General features: G+C 56.9%; 3 protein-coding genes across 8 annotated transcripts; 2 read left to right on the forward strand and 1 right to left on the reverse strand.

The window, feature by feature from the left end:
* Window positions 1–486: 486 nt before the first annotated feature.
* LOC118855508 (cytochrome b ascorbate-dependent protein 3) lies at window positions 487–9,681 on the reverse strand. Of its 4 annotated transcripts, none has more exons than XM_036765627.1 (6): window positions 9,346–9,681; window positions 5,293–5,483; window positions 4,204–4,412; window positions 3,494–3,648; window positions 2,781–2,937; window positions 487–1,560 (listed from the first exon to the last, which is right to left on the reverse strand). In XM_036765627.1, exons 2-6 carry the CDS (start codon window positions 5,477–5,479, stop codon window positions 1,483–1,485), a joined length of 786 nt encoding a protein of 261 aa, XP_036621522.1. In that variant the 5' UTR covers window positions 5,480–5,483; window positions 9,346–9,681; the 3' UTR covers window positions 487–1,482. The 4 variants fall into 4 exon arrangements, with proteins under 4 accessions (XP_036621522.1, XP_036621521.1, XP_036621520.1 ...); XM_036765626.1 differs by having other exon boundaries at window positions 5,293–5,704; XM_036765625.1 differs by lacking the exon at window positions 9,346–9,681 and adding an exon at window positions 5,576–6,414.
* A 136-nt stretch (window positions 9,682–9,817) lies between these two features.
* Window positions 9,818–16,316, forward strand: TMEM138 (transmembrane protein 138). Of its 2 annotated transcripts, XM_036765630.1 has the most exons (5): window positions 9,818–10,005; window positions 10,509–10,735; window positions 10,855–11,026; window positions 15,631–15,706; window positions 15,935–16,316. In XM_036765630.1, exons 2-5 carry the CDS (start codon window positions 10,608–10,610, stop codon window positions 16,045–16,047), a joined length of 489 nt encoding a protein of 162 aa, XP_036621525.1. In that variant the 5' UTR covers window positions 9,818–10,005; window positions 10,509–10,607; the 3' UTR covers window positions 16,048–16,316. The 2 variants fall into 2 exon arrangements, with proteins under 2 accessions (XP_036621525.1, XP_036621524.1); XM_036765629.1 differs by having other exon boundaries at window positions 10,509–11,026; window positions 15,935–16,315.
* Window positions 16,317–16,948: 632 nt separating this feature from the next.
* On the forward strand, window positions 16,949–19,478 carry TMEM216 (transmembrane protein 216). Of its 2 annotated transcripts, none has more exons than XM_036764032.1 (5): window positions 16,949–17,024; window positions 17,222–17,323; window positions 17,938–18,030; window positions 18,576–18,777; window positions 18,961–19,478. In XM_036764032.1, the coding sequence occupies exons 1-5, from the start codon at window positions 17,012–17,014 to the stop codon at window positions 18,974–18,976; spliced, it is 426 nt and encodes a 141-aa protein (XP_036619927.1). In that variant the 5' UTR covers window positions 16,949–17,011; the 3' UTR covers window positions 18,977–19,478. The 2 variants fall into 2 exon arrangements, with proteins under 2 accessions (XP_036619927.1, XP_036619928.1); XM_036764033.1 differs by having other exon boundaries at window positions 16,951–17,038.
* Window positions 19,479–19,666: the final 188 nt, after the last annotated feature.

Genomic DNA, 19,666 nt, shown 5'->3' on the forward strand with positions numbered 1-19,666 from the left:
CTGCCTCCAGCATGACAGATAGACAGTCTTGACCATAGGGGAGACACAGACTGCCTATGCACCTAAGGCAAACCATTTAACCTCGGTGCCCCAGCAGCTTAGACTAAGCTGCAGGTTAAGTGCCATCCTGTTTTGGTAGAAGGAATTTCCACACACAGTTATACACACTGATTAAATGCTAAGTCCTGCCAGTCCCTGCTAGTTTGACCCTGCACTGAGGGAAGGGAAAGCTGGCCCAGATCCACAATTCACACAGAGGCACATCTGGCTAGGTACAGGTCAGGCAGCTTTCACAAGCTAGCTGGGGCTCTGTGGATCAGTAATCACCCCTCAGAGTCAGCTGAGACCTCCGAGGCCACCTGGTACAAAATGCCCTCACATGTGGAAGACCAGGGGCCCCAGGGGAGAGGCAGCCCCTTTAAGGCAAGGCCAGGGATTCAGGCTCAGGGGTCAGCAGGTTGCCAGTCAGACTCGTGGACCAGGAAATGCAGCAAAAACAACTTTAATGCTAAGAAGAGGTTAAAAGAATACAATTTATGAAGTGAAAAAGGATCCTAACAGACATAAAAAGCTCAGCAGTTACCAAGGCTCAGCCTCCATAGGGCAAGGGGAGCTCCATTGGAACCCCGGACAGATGCCCCAGAGGCCAGACAGCCTCTGCACCATCAGCCCCGGATCACAGTAAATGAGCTTGGCTCCAACCAATCCTTAGATTCTTTTTCCCTTTAATCAAGGTGAAATTTGCTGATATCCTCCTGCCAGAAAGCCTGAGGGTCTTGGATCCTTAAAAACACACTGAATGAAAACTTTCAGGCAGCCCCAAAGGGGCCGACCCCAGTGGCACCCTGGCCTGCAAACACCAAATGGTCACTGAGCCAATCCACCAGATGCTTCTCTCCCAAAAAGAGCTAAAAGATCTAGGCTGGCCTGTGTTTGCTGTTCAGCTAGAAGTCTCATCTTCCCTCTGAGTACAGAGAACCTGAACCCTCAGCCAAGCTAGGCCTGCTCTGGCGGGGGGGAAGAGGAGAGGAAAGAACAGCAATAGAAGGGAGGGAGACCTGTCAAGGAGTGAGGAGCAGATTGAGCTCAAAGGAGTTCAAGTTTCCTGTGAGGAATCTGGGCCTGAGCATGGCCTACAGGGAGTTATTCTGTGACGGTTCAGACTACCCTCACCGGGCCTTGGTCAGCCCAGCCCAGCCCAGGGAACAGGCACTGGGCAGGGATGCCAGGTGAAGAAGAGGCAGCTCTGGGAGCTGGATGGTCCAACAGTGCCCATGGTCCTGCTGGGACGATGGCGCCATCTCCAGGAGGGTAAGGACTTCTTGAGGAAGGGTCCTGGGGGTGGTGGGTATTAGGAGGCTGACCCTGATGGGCCAGGAGCAGGTCCCAGCCTACCGAGGGGTCCGGAAGATCAAGTCCAAAGACAGCCCTGTTATTAGTTCCGCTATGATGCGAGTCTCTTGGGATGACAGGCTGGCAGAGTTATTGTGAGGGCCCGGAGGCAACAGCCATGTAAGCAACAGGGTAAGGCCTTGAATCAGGTCCCAGCTGGAACTGAAGCTGGAAGGAGCGACAGTCACACCATCCCTATTATTTTACAGAGGTCTGGGAGGGAGGCCGAGGACCTCCCCCATCCAGACCCACCCCTGCCCACCCTAGACCAGGCCTGTGGATGGTGAGGGGCAGACAGGCGTGCTGAGAAGCCCGTCCCAGACACAGGCCCAGCCCTTTCTGTGAGCAGTCCTGCTCCTGCCTAGGAGGAGGTAGCTGAGATCTGTACGAGCCTCCTCATGACGTAGCTGACAGTGATGGAACAGTAAAGGCTCCCAGGAGGGCCTGAGAAAGAGGCCAAGAGGCGTAGAAGCCAGCACTGGCCGGGAGGCAGGTGAGGAGCCCAGTGGCTAGCGAGCAGGACAAGCACAGGAGTCAGAAGAAGTGTGGGAGCCTGGCCCCTTTCCAGGCAATCCCAGAGCCCCCAGCAGAGCAGAGCTTGAGGAAGGAGGGCGGCTGGCACAGCCTGCTCCTGGGGGCCTTCGAGCCTCACTCCCCTTCATGCAGCAGGGGCTGGAAAGAAAGTTCAGGGGATGTGGGTCACTGTCACCCGCCTCAGGCTCTAGAGACCAATGCCCAGCACCAGCAGAGACCCCACTTGACGCAGACACCCAGCCCAAGCCACCAATCTTCCCAAGGAGACGTGTTGGCTCAGCCCAGACTTCCAACCCAAGGCACCATTGTCCAGAGGCCAAGCCTAGGGGTTCCACTCATCCCTAACTACCCAACCGCCCCATCCCACCAGTCACTAGGACTGGCTTTGCTGAAGGGAAGAGACAAGGAAGAAAATGTGAATCTTCCCTTCTCTAATGTTTGCCCTGGTCCTGGCACAGGGCAGCCTGGGTCTAACCAAGTCATGTGAGGAGATGGGCCTATCTGTGCCTTTTCCGCCAAAGTGCAGCCCTCCAAGAGACCCTTCAAACAAGGGAATAGAGGGCCCACACTGGCATCGAGGCTCTGCTGCTTCCTGAGTGACTTTGTGAAAACACCTCCCATCTCTGGGCCTCTTTCCTTGTTGATAAAATGAGGGGTCAGACCAACTCTGATGCATCGATGACCCCTGCCCAGAGCTGCATGGCTTGCGTCCAAGGCAGGCCTTACACTTTGTTTCAATGGACCTTTATTTTCTCTCAGGACCCTCGCCTGTCCTGGCTCCAGCCCCTGACCCCTAGGCTCTTCCCCCAGCCCTCACTGCCCTCCCCTCATTCTCCAGCCACATGGACTTGTACCTGTCTGTCAGTCAGGATGCCTGCTTCAGGCCGCTTCCATGATGAGACCAGGAGGACATAGAGCACAATTCCCACAAAGGTGACCACCATCATTCCGGTGATGTTGGCAAAGCAGGCCTCCGGGGGCAGGCTGGAGTAGGGGGCAGTCACGTTCTTCCTGTGGGGTGACAGTGCTGGCTCTCTCTGGACCCCCCACCATGATTCGTCATCTGTCTCTGCCCAGCATAGGCCTCCCCTACCCCTAAGGCCGAGTCAAAAGGCCTTCCCCTGAGGTTTTTCCTAAGTGTCAAGACCATGGACTATAAAAACCTAGCAACATGTTTGACCAGTTTCTGCTATGATGCTATGAACCCATAGGTACCCAAGAAATCCTTGACTGGCTGACTAACCTCTTCTTGGAGAAAGACAGATTCTCCTCTCTTCCCAAACAGGTGGTAGGTCCTAACTTAAGGAAGATGGCTGGCAAGCCCCCCACCCCCGATCCTCCCCATGCACACAGCCCATCCTCCTCCCACTCCCCTTGCACACAGCCCATCCCCCCCCCCCGCCCTCCCCCTGCACGCAGCCCATCCTCCCCCCTGGTCCTCCCTGCACACAGCCCATCCTCCTCCCTGGTCCTCCCCATGCACACAGCCCATCCTCAGAGGACGGCTCTATGGACATACTCCAGCTCTGACGGACCCCACTGCCCACAGGCCCTACGGAAGACTCACAGACTGAAGAAGAGCTTCTCATTGATCCCGGAGAGGACAGAGGCCATGGACAGGGCCAGGATGAGGGCCCCAAAGAAGATGTGGATGGGCTTGAGGAGGCTTCGGAGCCAGAGTGACGCCCAGGGTAACAGGAAGATGGTGAAGCCCAGGAGCCACTGAGGGGAGACAGCCGTGGATCTTGGGGAGGGGAGAAGCTGGCCAGCCCCACCAATTCCACCCCACACCATGTTCCACGCCCTGGACCCTCCAAACTGCCTCTGCCTTCCCCCATTGAGCCAGAGGCATCCGTCATTTATTCCTGTCCGAATGGTCTCATTTTCTATTTCTGCCAATAGGAGGCCTGGTGGCAGGGCAGGTAGAGAGCTGCCTCAAGCTCAGAAGACCCAGGTTCTAGTCCCATGTCTGACACAATAGCTGTGACCCTGGGCAAGGCTCTCGGGCAGCTCTTAGGCTATGAATAGGCATCTGCGTAAGCGGAGTGAGTTTCCACACCTGGAGGTTCTGCACCACAAAATCCCACTCCAGAAGCCACAGTGCCTATGGCAGGACTGTGATGACATCCATTTACTTACTCAGACCCTCCCCACCTTTAGTCCAAGTTGTATTAGTTATGCTTGTTCTGAGCAGGCGAGTTGGCACCAGGCCCATCAGAAGGCCAAGCTCCAGCCCCACAGACCCTGCAGACCCTCAGAAATGTGACGATGGCCCACCTGGCAGGCAAAGAGGGCAACGGCCGTGATGCCCAGCCAGCTGTGCAGGGAGTAGAGATTCGCAATCCTGTTGTGGTGGTGGAAGTTAAAGACAGCGACCAGCCCGAGCACCGCCAGGACGAAGGCCACCAGGTGCAGCACCGCGTGGAGCAGCTTCCATGGCAACTTGGGCCCCACCCAGGACTGCGGCAAGCGGTACACCAACGAGGCTGTGGAAGACCAGGAGCCAGGGCGCGTCCCTTGTTGAGGGGCCTCCCGACAGCCCCAGGAGGGAGGGCGGGAGCAGGGCCCCCTCAAGGCTCCTTTTGCCCCTCAAGTCTAACCTCCTCATTGTTCAAACAAGGAAACTGAGACTGAGAGAGGAAGTTCTTGCCCCCAGTCCCTCCCCACAGGTGGTACAGCTGAGGTAGGGCTGGAACCCGGGGACTGACTCCAGGTCCATTGGTCTCTTTACTGAACCCCCAGCCTCAAAGCCAATCTAAGTGCCTGACCTACCTGCCTGTGCCAGGTATGTGGCAGAGAGAGAGAGAGAGAGAGAGAGAGAGAGAGAGAGAGAGAGAGAGAGAGGAGCAAGGGGACCCGGCCAAGGCCAGCCCTGTGGGGCAGGAGGCAGGGGCCAGGGCACGGCAGGGCACAGGTTCCAGGCTCTACGCGCTGCCAGGAGCCACGCTCAGGCTGAGGCTTTTATTTAAAGCCCCCAGCTTGTGCTTTCTTGTCCTGCTCAGACCCTTAGTCACCAATGTGAGGAGCTCCCAGCCCAGCTGCTCACCACTGAGCTCCCCAAATGATCCCAACTCCTATCTCCATGGCCCTGGACAGCTTAGACCGATGAGTCCCACAGATTAAAGTGCCTTCTTTACGATAATCCAGTGGAGTAAATGATCTACGAGGGAACATCATGCCCACTGGACAGATAAGTAAACTGATGCTCAGGGATATGGCCAAGATGACACAGGAAGCTGCAGGATCAGGGTGTGACTTCAGTTCCCAAGGCAATGATCCCAGTGCTGCCTCCCCATCAACAGGAGGGAAAGGCAGAATGGCCCCACCCCGCAGAGGGCCCACACCTCCCGTTCATTCCCTACTCACCAGCCCCATACAGTACCACCATACCAGTCACCATCAGGACTGGGTGCCAGTTGAACATGAGGTTAGTGCCATCCCAGCTAAAGCCGCCACGCCAGTGCTGTACCCAGTAGACCGTGAAGAGCACGCAGAGGGACCCAAGGGTGCCCACCACCAGGAGGAAGAGATAAAACTGTCCCATGGCCCTCATATTCCTGCAGGACAGAACAGTCACTCGCTCCTCGCCTGGGCTCCTCCCCTAGGGCACCAAGAGGTGCCCCCCTCACCCTTGCCCCTCGCATCTTGCCTGCACAGGCTCGGCCTCTGTGCCTTGCCCAAGTGTTCAGGAGCTGGCTGAGTCAGATTCTAGCTGGTGCGGAGTGGCTGGAGCTCTGCCCTGGCATCTAACAGCACCTTAGGTCCGGCCTGGGTGGAGCTGTGAGGACAGATTCCTTTACTAGAGGGAAAAGGATCCTTCCCCAGGGAGAGGAAATGAGTGTTCAGACACGAGGGTGCCAGGACCAGGCCCAAAGAGGCTCAGCTTTGTGAGGGGCAGGGCAGCCTTGGAAACACATCACAAACACTCCATGTGACAGCCCACAGCCCCACATCTGCTGCCCCTGCTTCTGCTTTCTCTAACTCAAGGGAAACTCCGGAGGAAAAGAGAAGCAGCAGGTCATGGTCCGGGGACCATGAAGTCTATTTTGAGATTTCCCACAAGGGCTGCTCAGAAAGGGAAAATGACCAAGAGGCTCCCAGGTCATCATGGGACATGGTCCCCACACCTCTCTGGGACCTCTGCCCTAGGCAGGGGGGTGGGGGTGGGGGTGGGGGTGGATGTGGCCCCAGGCAGTGCACCATGTGCCTGGCCTGCATCTTCCACTGGGCAGCCACATCAATCTAACCTCTATGTGACTCTGACCAGCTCATTTCCCTCCTCTGGGTCTGTTTCTTCAGGTGTAAAGAGAGGACCAGAACTTTTAAAGATCAAAATTCTACGCTTGATTTGATGAGTGTGTCACCAGGGCTCTCGGAGTGTGGCTCTGCCTCAGAAGACCCCATGGACTCAGCCAAAAAAGGCAATTACCCTCAGGGGACAAGAGGACAAGGAAAAACTTAACTGGCACCAGCTAACCACTCTCCCACCCAACCCCCCCCATTGGGCTTGCCAGCTCCCATCCTGGGGCTCCCCTGTGAACCTGCAGCTTGGACAGGGAAGCCAAGTAGTTGGGCACTGAGCTGGCAAGTCCAGGGTCCAGAGGTCAGTGAAGGGAAAAAACAGACCAAGAGCCCCCATGAGGTTGGCACAAGAAGATCACGCCACAGATATCCTGGCAGCAACATGATTTTTCCTCTTAGGATTGTGGGTTTGTGACCCCTATCCCCAACCCACCAAATGGACTAAGGTATGGAAGGGGTCACCAGCCTCAGTCAAGTGAGAGTTAGAATGTTCCCCACCCCCACTGGAGCCCCATCTACAGGAAACTGAAACTGTGCAGCCCCCCTTTTCTCATCCCCCCCACCAAGGAGCCTCTGGATGTGGTCTGGAGACACTATGCCCCACCCCCCAATCTGTACAGCTTTGAGTAGCCCTGTCCTGATTGGTGGAGAGATGAGGTGGTCAGTATAAAGTCACCCACCCTATGGGATGTCACTAGCTGGCCCAGGACCATGCTTCATGACCCACCCAGAACCAAGTCACCAGGGAGCCTCCAGACCCGACCTCCAGAGATCATGCCACCCCAGAAAGTAAATCCAGTCAGCTCTGGGCCTTGAGGCCAGCCTCAGACTCTTGACTCACATCCCATCCAGCCCCAAATCCGCCAGAAACCTGGGCCTTCCCAGGAGTCTCTCTCTCCCTTCTGGCTGCCCAGGTAGGGTCTGGGGGCACAGCTGGCCAGACCCTTCAGGGCCACCTTCATGCCAGGCTACTCCAGAGTCTCTAGCTACAGAATACTCATCAACCAAATCCATGAATGGCATCAGTCTGGCACCCCCCCCATATATGTTGACTTGTCCCTGTAGAAGAGAAGCTCTTTGAGGGCAGGGCCTGTCTCCATTTACGTGTTGTATCCTCAGCTCTAGCACAGTGACTGGCCCCAGGAAGGCAGTCTGGCCACTGTGTAGTTAGGAGAGGCCCAAGGCACTGGGATGCCAGACCATCCCAGAGTCTCGGCTTCGTTTAACGAACCACACTTTGGGAAGGACAGAGATACTCTGGAGAGAGCAGTGTAGGGAGAGCAGGACGGGAAGGATCTGAAGATTGGGCCACGTGAAGAGCAGGGGAAGGAGCCAGGAATGCTAGCCTTGAAGAGACTTTGTGGGTGCAAGGCCTTCGAGGTGTGAGGAGCTGTCCAGCGGGAGAGGACTGGGTCTGTCCTTCGTGGTCCCCCGGGCTGGAAGAAGGGGCAACGGGAGGAGACAGGGAGGCGGGCTGGGATCCTTCCTGAATAATAGAAGCTGGGTGGGCTGGCCCCAGAGGCAGAGCTCCGAAGCCCAGGCTGGATGCTGTTTGTCAGCAGGAGGTGCATGCCATGGGAGAGCCCGTTCTGACACTGAACTAGACCGTCTCTGAGGTCGAGGGTCCTTAAGTTTCCATTTACTGGGCACACAAATAGAGGCAGAAGCCAGCTCCGGCCCACCCTAGGACGAGGGCTGCGATCTGGGAAAGGCTTCCTGCAGAGTGAGACACTAGGGACGTGAAGCTGGGATCTGAGGTGGGAGAGGCTGGGGCAGAGTCAGGGTACGGGGGCCCTGCTGGAAGAAGCGCCCGGATGCGGGGTCACTGGGGACGGCTCCAAAGGTGCCAAGAGGGAGCCACTGGAGATGGTGGAGCCGGAATGACGTGGTCAGGCCCTCTGCGGTGGCTGAGGGGAGGATGGGCTGGGGGAGATTCAAGGACTGCGGAGTCCGTCCCCCCCCCCCCCCCCCCCCCCCCCCCCCGCTGCTGCAAAGGTCCAGCGGCCGCCCAGGGTGGGGACGGTGCCTGGGGAGGGGGCCTGGGCCACAGCGTGGACATGAAGGGTAAGAGGGAGGGAGGCGTCCTAGGTGGGGAGTGTGGCAGGGAAGGGAGGGGGTGAGGAGGCAGCAGAGCCACTGTGCCGGCTCCCCTCTCTGCGTGGGACACTGGAGCGGCTGGCCATTTCCTTCCCCGGTTCATTTTACAGACGAGGAAACTGAGGCAAACAGGGTCGGGTGACTTGCCCAGGGTCACCCAGCCAGTAAGTGTCTGAGGCCACATTCGAACTCGGACGTGGACGCTCCCTACTCGAGGCCGGGGCTCGGAGCCCCCTAATAGCCCTACGGGGGTCTACGCCGCGTGGAGGGGCCCTATGCATGTGGCCATGCTGCGCTGGAGGGAGAGAGGTGGAAACGGACATTTCCGGAAACGCGGCTCCATTTGTGACCCCTGAAAGACGGGGAGGACACGCCTTGGGGTGGCACTTCAGGGCCAGCCGCGCGCACATTGAGCGCCTACTGTGTGCACGCGGGGGGGGGGGGGGGGGGGAGGGGGACACCAAGCATGCCGAGCAGACTCCAGCGATTCAGAGGCAGGAGCCGAACCCTCCCCCTCCCCGCCCCCAGGCAGGACGGGGGGGGGGGGGGTGAGGGGGGGCGCGGAGTGAAGACCGCCCTTTCCCCCAAGCCCCAGGGATGGACAGGGCAGGTCACTCACTACCCCAGGCCCAGGGGGTATTCCGGAGAGCCGGGCTCGATCCCAGCCCAGCCGCCAGCGTGCTCTTGGGCCTGGGCCAGTCGCTTTATTTGGCCTTCCAGTCCTTGATTTTGTTATCTGTTAAATGGGACTGCTTGGTTGGAGGGGGCAGGGATGGAAGCTCGGCGGTCCCCCAGCCTTCCTCTGTTTCCCCAACTGTACAACGGGCCCTCGGGCCGCCGAAGTTCCTTCTGGTCTTTACTCCTGTGATCCTATAAGGGAACTCGCAACCAGTCCACGGCCGCGCCAACATCATTCATTCCCACCAGCCCCCTCCCCAACCCATCACCCTGTTCACGTAACAGCCAGAGGCCGTCCCAGGGGCTTCTGGGAAATAGAGTCCCACAGCCTCAATTACTTACCAGAGACCGCCTCCATACAGCCGGGGTGGGGGGAAATGCCCCGCCTCTCCCTTTTATAGTATACCAGAACTTCCGGCTTCGTGCAGATCTCTCTGGGAGTTGGAGTCCTGTAGGTTCCCACCCACCCAGACTACCTCTTCCCTCAGAGAATTTCCGGTTCCGCGCGAGGCAGCCTGGGAAATGGAGTCCTGCAGGTTTCCTCCGGCCGGCCTCGGACTGCCTTTTATGATCCCTTCAGAGAGCTTCCGTCCTTGCGCGAGGCAGCCTGGGAAATGGTGTTCTACGCCTCCGCTGGGGCCCCCTTCCGGCGCCCCAACTGTCGCCAGGCCCCACCCACCTCCGCCTCCTTTTGCTCCCCTCGCAGCCTTCCCACCGCACCCTGCGCGGGGCAGGAATTAGGGGACGGGCGGAAATGCAGTTGGCCGGGAGGGTCTTTAGCAAGATGGGGGGGAAGGAAAAAGGGGCTGATTGCTGGGCGCTTTTGTCTGCGGAGATGCGAACATGGCCGCCGGTTCGAACATCGAGGGGCGCTCTGGGACTGGCCGCTAGAGCGGCCCCGGAGCTCGAGTCTAACGCACTTCCGGGATTTAAGAGCTACCTTCGGAAGGCGGGGGGCGGGCCCTTTGGAGTTTCCATGACAACCTAGGATGGCGGCACCGGGTGAGGGCGAGATCCGCGGCTCCGCTGCTGCGGGGAGGAGGCAGGGGGAGGGGAGGATGAACCCTGGGGCTGCCGAGGTTTGTGCGGGCTGATCGGCTGGCTCGGTGAGCTGTTGACCCAGCGGCCTGGCGGGGTGACCTTGGGACGGGCGCTGCTCCTCTCGGGCCTCAGTTTCCCCTTCTGCACCGCAATGGTGCCAGTTCCCGTAGCGCTTTAAGGCTGGCAAAGCGCTCTCGCCCCACCCTGGGAGGGAGGAACTGTCCTTTGACAGGCGGGGAAACGGAGGCTCGGGGCGCCAGTCCCGGACGTCAGCATCAGAGCTAGGGCTCCCACTGGGATGCAACGGCCAGGCCGGGGTGCTCACCCCCGGACACTGCTTGGGTCCTGTGAGCCGAGCTCCTAAGGAAGCTTTGGGCTGAGTGTTGGGGCTTCCCGCCCGTCCCCCGGGGCGCCCAGGGCTTGGGGCGGGGGTCTGACTGAGCGATGCCTCTCCCCCGCACCAGGCTCTTGGTCCAGAACGGGCAGGAGGAGGTGCCGGGGTCCCGAGGCTTGACGCTGCCGGTGGGGGATGCCCCCTCCAGGCCGGGCCCTGAGCACGGAAGATGCTGCAGACCAGCAACTACAGCCTGGTGCTGGCCTTGCAGTTCGTGCTGCTGCTCTACGACCTGTTCGTGAACGCCTTCTCGGAGCTGCTGCGCGTGGCGCCCGTGGTCCAGCTGGTGCTCTTCATGTGAGTCACCTGGCCCCGCCCCACCCCGCAGTCTGCTGGTGTCCACTGGGACCCGGGGCCAGGGCCAGGGCCAGGGCCGATCAGGCTCCCCGCTCCATCTCCTGTTTGTGCCTCCACAGCATACAAGACATCGCCATCCTCTTCAACGTCATCATCATCTTCCTCATGTTCTTCAACACCTTCGTGTTCCAGGCTGGGCTGGTGAGCCTTCTCTTCCGAAAGTTCAAAGGGACCATCATCCTCACGGCCCTCTACCTGTCTCTCAGCATACCCCTCCATGTCTGGGTCCTGGTAAGTGATGGGATAGGATGGGGGCTGGGCAGCAAGTCCTCAGAGGGCCAAGGTTTCTTCTGTTTGCTTAAGGTTTTTGTCTGTTTTTCTACCTCCCAGAGGGCCCCTCTGGAGAGCCCAGAATAAAAATTAGGGGCAAAAGTTTAGCAAAATGAACGTGGCCTCAGCTAGCTATGCAAGTTCCAGGCCCTCGGTTCTCCACTTCTGCAGGGAGGGAGCGAGGAGCCTCCTCACAGCCTGCCTCATTTTGGTTATGCTGCTGCTGACCTCGTCCTCCTTGTCATAGTTGCGGTCAGTCACGGTTCTCCTCACTGACTTTGTTGTAGTAAATTTCTTCCTGGTCCTCCTTTCTTGGCTTTGCATCAGTTCTGTCTTCCTGTGCTTTTCTCAAGTCATCATTTCTTATAGCATGGTAATTTTCATTTCCCTCTATGTACCATGGTAGGTTGAGCCATTCCTTGGCTGGGTTCTTTGCTGCTACAAGGGCAGCTGTCAATACTTCTGTGCATAGGAGGTCTTTCTTTTGATCCTCAGTCTCTTTGGAGTTTGGAGTTTCTGCTGGCAGTGAAAATCTGTGGGTTAAAAGGTAGAAACAGTTTAGTCATTTTCTTGATGTAATTCCAGATTGCTCATTAGAATGGTTGGATCGGTTCACAGTTCCACCAACATCGTCACCCTCCATCAATGACTGTTGCTTTCTCTTGCCTCCTTGGCTGACTGACCAATTGTGAGGTGAAACAGTTTTGATGTTCTTCATGTCTCTTCTTACTCGTGACTTGGAGCAACCTTTCCTGTGGTTTCAGGATTCCTACTTTAAAGAGAAATCACCACTTTGGGAAATGACCCAGTGTTCAATGCAGTGCTGGGCGCTGGACACTGGGGCTCCACAGACCAAAGTCAATCAGTCCCTGCTTACAGGGAGTTTGCCTCCTCCTCTTGAATGGGTGGTAAAGTCCGGAAAGTCCAGAAAAGGCTGCTCGTTTTCCAGATGACCATTTGCGGGAGTCATCTGAAGACAAGCCACCAGACCAAGTTTTCTGACTGTCAAACTCTTGGAATGACTCTCTTTAGAGCTAGTGGATTCCAAGAGTGTAGCCTCTTTTTCTCTGATGTGATGGCCTTATAGGAGGCTTTTTCCTCACACATTAGGAGAATGGTCACTTGTGTAAGTAAAAATGGAAGTACCACAGGTTGCTTTTGAGGTCATTGCAACCAAAGGCGTATTAAATATCTGACATGTGTGAGTCACTCTGCCAAATACTGAGAATTCAAAGGGAAAAACAGAACTTCCTCCCACGAGTTTACATTGTCCTGGGGAGATCTGGCATGTCAACAGAGGAGGCAATCCAAAGTAAATTCTCGAGACAGATGATGCTAGCAGCTGGTAGAGTCAGGAAGGCCTTGTGGAGGAAGGAAGAGTGCCTAAGATGTGTTCTGAGGGAACATAGAAATCATAAGAGATGGAGATTAGGAGAGAGTGGTTGTAGGTTGTAGGTTATGGGGAGGTCTGTGTGCAGACATGGGGGAGATGGAATTCCAGGGCCAGAGAAGAGCATGAGCAATAAGACAGGAAAGTTAAGTGGAAACCCTATGGTGGAGGGCTTTGAACTGCAGACCGAGGCTTTTGTATTTTATCCTGGAGGGATTTTTGAGGAGAGGAGTGACACGTTTAGATCAGTGTTTTAGCAATATTAGTTTGGCAGCTCTGTGGAGGACTGAGCGCAGAGGAAAGGGACTAGAAGAGGGAGGCCCACTGGTATCTTCCAAGAGCCAGGCTAGAAGCCGTGGGCATGCAGAGATGGGTGCTGGGACCTCCAGGACGAGGGAAAAGGAGCAATGGTGGAGGATTCTGAGTTGGGACCCAGCTGGCTGGAAGAAGTCTGGAGGAGAATGGAGTGACTCAAATGCTTTTTGGAGCGGAGGAGACAGGATAGTGCTGTTTGTTTTGAATTAGCACAATACCCAACATATAAGGACCCCTTAGTAAACGCTTCTCCACTCATTCTGCTTGGGTTTGAGATGTGCATAGGATATCCAGGGCAGTGAGTAACGTGGGACAGGAGTTCAGGAGAGAGACTTGGGCTGAATCTTAAGGTTGGGAGTCAATTGGAGATGATAATGGAGCTTGTGGGAGCTGATGAGACTGCCCAGGAAGGCGAGGGAGAGAGGAGAGAAGCAGGCCCAGAACACAGCCTATGTGAGGAAGGGACTGATAGCGATTAAGCAAAGAGTTAGAAAAAGGACCCAGGAAGAGGAAGAAGAGGTGTAGAAACCAAGCCAGATTATGTAAAGTTCTAATAAAGTTCATTTTTTTTTTACTCATAAAAGAGAAGCAGTGGAGGGTAAAACCAGTTTAAAGAAGGCCTGGTGAGAGATTAAGAAAAATTTACTGGGGCAGGTAGATGGTGCAGTGGATACAGCACTGTCCCTAAAGTCAGGAGGAACCTGATTTCAAATCTGGCCTCAGACAGTTACTAGCTGTGTGACCCTGGGCAAATCATTTAACCCCAATTTCTTCCCCCCCAAAAAAATAAAAGAAAAAAAAGTTTCCTCAAGATCGATCAAGGGTGAAAATGAAAGGACAACAGAAGAAAATATTTGCCTCTGTCTTAGAGGAGATCAAACACAGAGTCTACAATGAAGAGGTATTTCTTATAGTGAATTTTTCCAGATATTCTTGTTTATGGATGACACTGTACTGGTCACATAAAACCTCAGAACACAGTAGGGTCTCCTGGAAGAGATCCATAATGACTCAACAGATTATGGCATAACCATCCACTCAGGAAAAACCAAGTGGATGAAAACTACCTATTATGATAGGCAGTCATATGAACAATCTATAGAGTGCATCCATTATATATGTATACGCGTGAATATATATATGTGTATGTATGTATCTGTGTATGTATGTATGTGTGTATGTATATATGTATATAATGGTGTAAACAGACAATGATTTGGGCCCAGAACTGAACAGAGGGAGGACCTCCAGAAAATAGCAAAGCTTTCTTAAGGACTTCAGTCATCTCCTAGAAACAAAGACTCATTTTCTAATTTTTTCTTTTTTAAAAAATATTCTATTTAATGCTATCTTTTGTTTTTACATCATTTTTATTTCTGATGAAATCACCACCCATCAATCTCTCCCTTTTAACAGAGATTTGAAAACGAGAAAAGAGCAATCTAGTCAAGCTTGCCCACACAGCATCAGCCCTGCTGGATGGACAGTGCCCATGATACATGCAGCCATCTTGAAGGGTGGGGAGTCTTCCTGGGATGTTTCAGTCATGCTTCCCTCAGGGCAAAGGAGACCCATGGGTTGCGATTGAGCCAGCTGGCATGGGCCATAATGAGGCTCAGCAGCTACAGGACAGGCCTCCTGGCTGGGCAAGCCTGAGCAAGGCCTTTGGAAGTTCCCCAGCATGATAAGTTGCAGAGGGGGAGTTAAACTGCATTGGTACAGGCTGTTTCCTCCATCTCAGAGGTCTAAGAGAAGTGAAGTGACAAGCCTAGGATGACCCAGCTAGTTACAAGTCTGAGACAAGGTTTGAGCCTGGCTTCCCTAACTCCAGGTCCAGCTCTGTGTGCTCTGTTCTGGGCTGCCATGTCAGTGGGCAGCCCCTGTACGCAGCAGAGGCCCCCAGCACATGGTGTAGACCCGCAGGCAGCTTATGGGAGGACTTGGCCAGGAGTGGCACAGGGTGTTCAGGGGTGGTGGGAACATCCACATCCAGGAGGTGGCTGCTGACTTGGCTTGTTGAGCTTTCTGGCATCCAGCAGAGCATCAGCCCCCTCCCCCAGGACTTCCTGCCTTTGAATTATCAAGGACGAGGAGGAGCAGCCTCCTCCAAGACAGTGTGCCTGAGTCCTGCAAGAGGGAGGCTTAGGGGAAGGCCTGGATTCCCGCCCCTCCCCTTTACTCAGGAGGAGAGGAGTAGAGCTCACAAGAAGGAAGCCAGCTGTGTTGGTGAGGTGGTGCTAAGCTGGCAGAGCTCCTTGCCCACCTGCCTGTTTGCCCGTCCGGCAGGGGAGATAAGAGGATTTTCTGGGATCTTCAGGCTGAAGCCAAAATAGGTTCTGCTTTTACTTCACAAAGCTACTGAGCCCAGCTGTTTAATTCTGAGTACACCTGAGCCCTTGGCCACCAGGAGCAGAGACTGAGATAAGAGGAGGAAGTGGGCTGACCCTGCCCACTGTGGAGTCCCAAGCCTGGGCCTCGTAGTCACTGTCATCCTAGGGAGCGAAGCAGTGAAGTGCTTGACAAAAGCGATTGTGTGGGGACAAGCTGCGCCCCATCATCCCCTCCCAGTAAAAAGGGAGCTTGGTTAGTCCGTTAATAAAGTGTCTCCAGGAATGGTGGCACCATCTGGAATCCCAGGGGAGCATGGGAGTTCTAACCACTGGGCTCTGCCACTGGGATCGGGGGCCATCGGCGTGGCCAGGGTGGAGTGTCCAAGCTCCTGTACCAGTCAGTGGGAGGACAGGTCTGTGGATGGGAAAGAGCGGGGCCCATGTGACGGCCCATACTGAGCCATGCTGGGTGGGGGCCAGGAGCACAGACAGAGCAAGGGACACATCTGATTGCGGGCTTCTCTTTTTAGAACCTGCGCTGGAAAAACTCCAAGCATTTTATCTGGACTGATGGTCTTCAAACCCTGTTTGTGTTTCAGAGACTGGGTAAGGACTACATTGCCCTCCCCCACTTTAGAGCCAGGTTACTGTGCCCCTGGCTGCCCCCTCACCCTGCAGTGCCCCACCCCTCATCCCTCCCCCTCCTGCCCCCTTGCCTGGGGGTGCTGGGGAGTCTGATCCCTTCCTCGGGCCTCTTCCGTCCCACGTCACCTCCCCAGAGGCGCAGCGTGGAGGGGGAAGACCCTCAAGGCCTTTCCCCATTATCATCCTCAGCTGCAGTTCTCTACGGTTACTTCTACAAGAGGACGGCCATCCGCCTGGGAGATCCTCGATTCTACCAGGACTCTCTGTGGTTGCGCAAGGAATTCACTCAAGTCCGAAGCTGACCCCTCCGTGGGCCGGAAGAGGGATCCACACAGCTGCCTCCTGGCCAGCCAGACACAGGAGCCCTGCCCGCCGCACCCACGGGCACCCACGCCCTGACTCGGCCCCTCTTCCCCCTGAGCCCGGGGCGCTTCCACCTTCCCCAGGGTGGGCGGGCTGCGCGGGGTTATAACGTTGGCATGCCCAGAGACTTGGCGCTGGGGGATTTATGCCCTCGAGCCCTTTTGTATGTTTTTTTAAAACTAGGAAATAAACGTATCCCTTTTGCCATAAATGCCAGGCTGGCTCGTGGGTTCCCTTCCCGTGTGGCCTCCACATCCTCTGGGAGCCCATCTCATTTCTTGGCTCCTCGGTTTGCGCAAGATAAACACGAGGAGTTCGGCTCCACGGCGCTGAGGCCGGGGCGGGGTCCGGCCCGGGACTCGAGGCCCGCCCCCCACGGCTACAGAAGGGCTGCGGGCAGCCTCTCAGAGCCTCAGCTTCTTCGCCTGTAAAATGGGGCGATGCTTTTCGGTGCCTCCTCACAGGGCCGGGCACGGCCCTTTGCAAAGTGAGCTCGCGCGGGCGTGTTCCGGATAGATGCTGTCTTTCCTCAAGCCAGTCCCCGCCCCTGAGGGGCTCCGTCCTCACTCCACCCGCCCGTCACCCGTCACCCAGGACACACAGTTCACGGGAGGTCGTCCTGGAGAGGGGGAGCCCGGACCGACTTCAGGCTCCGCCTCCCCCACTCTCCTAGGCTGCCTCGGCCTGCGCCGACGCGGGCTCCCTCCGCCCCGCCCTTCTCTAGGTGGAGGCCCCGCCCCCGCGCCGCACGCCTCGGCGCATGCTCGCTGGCCGCACCCACCGGGCTAGAGCGGCCCTTCCGGAAGGCGCCGCCCCGCCCCGCCCCCCACTTCCGGCGGGCGCCGAGCTGGTCTCCAGGAGCCCGGGCGCCGCGCCAGCAGTTTCCATGGGGACTGAGTGGCGATGGCACCGCGAGGTGAGCTGCCCGAGGTGTGTGAGTCTCCGCGTTCGGGGACCCCCGCCCGGGCCTCGGTTTCCCAATGGGTCTACGGCGAGGAGTGCGCTGGCCGCGGCCGTGAGCGCGGGCGAGCCAGGGCGGGCGGGGGACGGACAGCAAGGGCGGTGGGGGGCACGCGGCCCAGCCTCTCACCGCCCTCGGGCCTCCCCCTCCAGGCCGTCGGCTGTCGTCCATCTCCCTGGAGATCCTGCTCTTTCTCAATGGCTGGTACAGCGCCACCTACTTCCTGCTGGAGCTCTTCATGTTCATGTACAAAGGTGAGGCGTGCGACCCCCGCCCCACCACGAAGCCCCGCCCCCGCCCCATGATCCCTCCCCTCCTGGGGCACCCTGGCCCGAGCGTCGCCCCTCCCCCGGAAATACCCCACCCCTTCCTCCTGCCTGGCTCCTCCCCCCGCCAAAGTTGTACCTGGAAAGCCTGAGGGACGGGGGGGGGGGGGGGGGGGGGGGGGGGGTGTCAGACCTGGCCCCCCTCCCTCCTCTTTACCCTCCCCGGCAGCTTCGTCCAGCCCCCTCCTACCCCTCCCATATTGCCTGGCCCCTCCCTCATTATCGCCCCACCCCCTTCCTCTTGCCTTGTCTCCTACCCCCAAGTTGTACCCGGGGGACCAGGGGGTGGGGTGTCAGAACCGGCCCCCCCCCCTGCCCAGGTCACCCCACCTCTTGCTCCCTCTCCCCCCCAGGTCACCCCGCCCCTTCCTCCTGTTTGGCCCCTCCCCCAGCATCGCCCCGCCCCATCCTCCTGCCTGCCCCCCTCCAGTTTAACCTGGAGAGCTTAAGGGACCAGGGCCCGGTGGGACCCCAGTGCTTGAGGAACATCAGAGGGCCCCTCCCCCCCTGCCTCGTGCAACCTTTGGCTTTGATCACGGCAGGTCTCCTGTTACCGTACCCAACAGCCAACCTAGTCCTTGACCTGGTCATGCTCTTCCTTTACCTTGGCATTGAAATCATCCGCCTCTTCTTTGGTAAGTGGCTGAGCCCTGAGCCTGACTTAGCAGAGTAGGACAAAACTCAACCCGAAGGCCCATCACGAGAAACTGTCCCTGGCCTGAAGGTCCTTCTGTGGCCCAAGGGAAGGTGAAAGGGCTGGAGGAACACCCCTTGCCTCTGTGAACTCCTCCTTTCCTTCCTCCATAAACATGGGGACCAGGGCACTGGTTCTCCTGATGCCCGTCACCCCAGCAGTGGGTTCCTTTCCAAAGCCCTTCATACGTACGTGGGTGTCAGGGGCACGCTTCTTGCTGTGACTGTCCCAAGTGCTCTTTTTGGGGAGGAGAGAGGAACCCAACATCCTAACTCTTCTAAGGGTAATGACTTCCATGAGGCCAGGTTTCCCATCACCACAAGCCTGGAGGACTTTGGAATCAGTGATCGGATGTTTAAAAATCCCATCTTCTAACCTGGACGTGCACCCCCTTTGCAGCCTACGTGGCTAAATCCATGTAGCTTGTAGCTCAGGCAGGCCACCGGCCATGACCCCCGAGGGCCCGTCTTGTACCTCTCTTGACAGCTACAAAAGGGAACCTCTGCCAGAGGATGATGCCTCTTGGGATCAGCTTGGCCATGACCTTTCCATCAGCCATGATGGCTTCCTATTACCTCCTGCTGCAGACCTACGTTCTCCGACTTGAAGCTGTGATGAGCACCATCCTGCTCGTCTTCTGTGGCTTAGAGCTGGTGCTTGAGGTGATCACACTCACCACCTTCAACAGGTACTGCTCTCTCAGCCTAGGCTCAGGCCTCCCTCTGGGAGGGCCCTGTGTAGGGGAAAGGGGGTGGCTGCTCCTGCCACCGGGGCTGGGAGGTCTTGGAGGCTGAGGTGCCAGCGGTGGGATAGGTGAGGTTGGCCATTGCTCATTGGTCTTTAGCCTCTTGTGGTCTCTTCCTGCCCATAGCATGGATTCGTATTGAAGTGACCCATTGAGCCCTGGTGACTTGGCCACTTGGTGCCCCAGAGGCACATGCTCTTGGGGAGGCCGGCCCTTTGATTCAGTCCTGGCAGCATCTTCTAGACCAGCCTCCAGAATGTGTTCTCCATCTCCTTCAGGATAGCAGCACACAGCCCTCTCCTAGGCCCTTGCGCATGGTCCTTACTCGGTACTCCCGTTCGTCACAGCCAGAGCACTGGGTTTGGATTGTCTAGGCCTCCTGGGCTCCCAGCTTGAGCTAGGCCCCTCGTCTGTCCTTTGTGTGTGTGTATGTGTGTGCTGTCTGTGCCCCTAGAAGCACCATGGACCTGCATTTCACAAGGGTGTTTTTCCTTCTCTGACCCCAAACCAAGACCTCATCCCATTCATTCCTTGAAGGGGGTGAGCTTCAGAAGGGACCAGGCACCAACACTCAGTAGCTTGGGGTGTTATTTTCTTATACTATGTCTTGGAACAAACACTATTTATTTACAATAAATATTTATTTTCCGTTGTGGAGGCTGCAGCCTTTTCCTTACGGCACTGTCCCCTGCACAAAGCCCTCCAGGAAGCCTGTTGGTCTTTTGCAGGCAGCAGCATTGCAGCATTGGGCCTCCATAAGAGTTTCTGATTGTCCTCCTTACCAGTGCCTGCCGTGGCCTGGTTGAGTAACTCAGTCACCAAGAACCATGGG

Source organism: Trichosurus vulpecula, chromosome 6, assembly GCF_011100635.1.
Source record: "Trichosurus vulpecula isolate mTriVul1 chromosome 6, mTriVul1.pri, whole genome shotgun sequence".
Lineage (NCBI taxonomy): Eukaryota > Metazoa > Chordata > Mammalia > Diprotodontia > Phalangeridae > Trichosurus > Trichosurus vulpecula.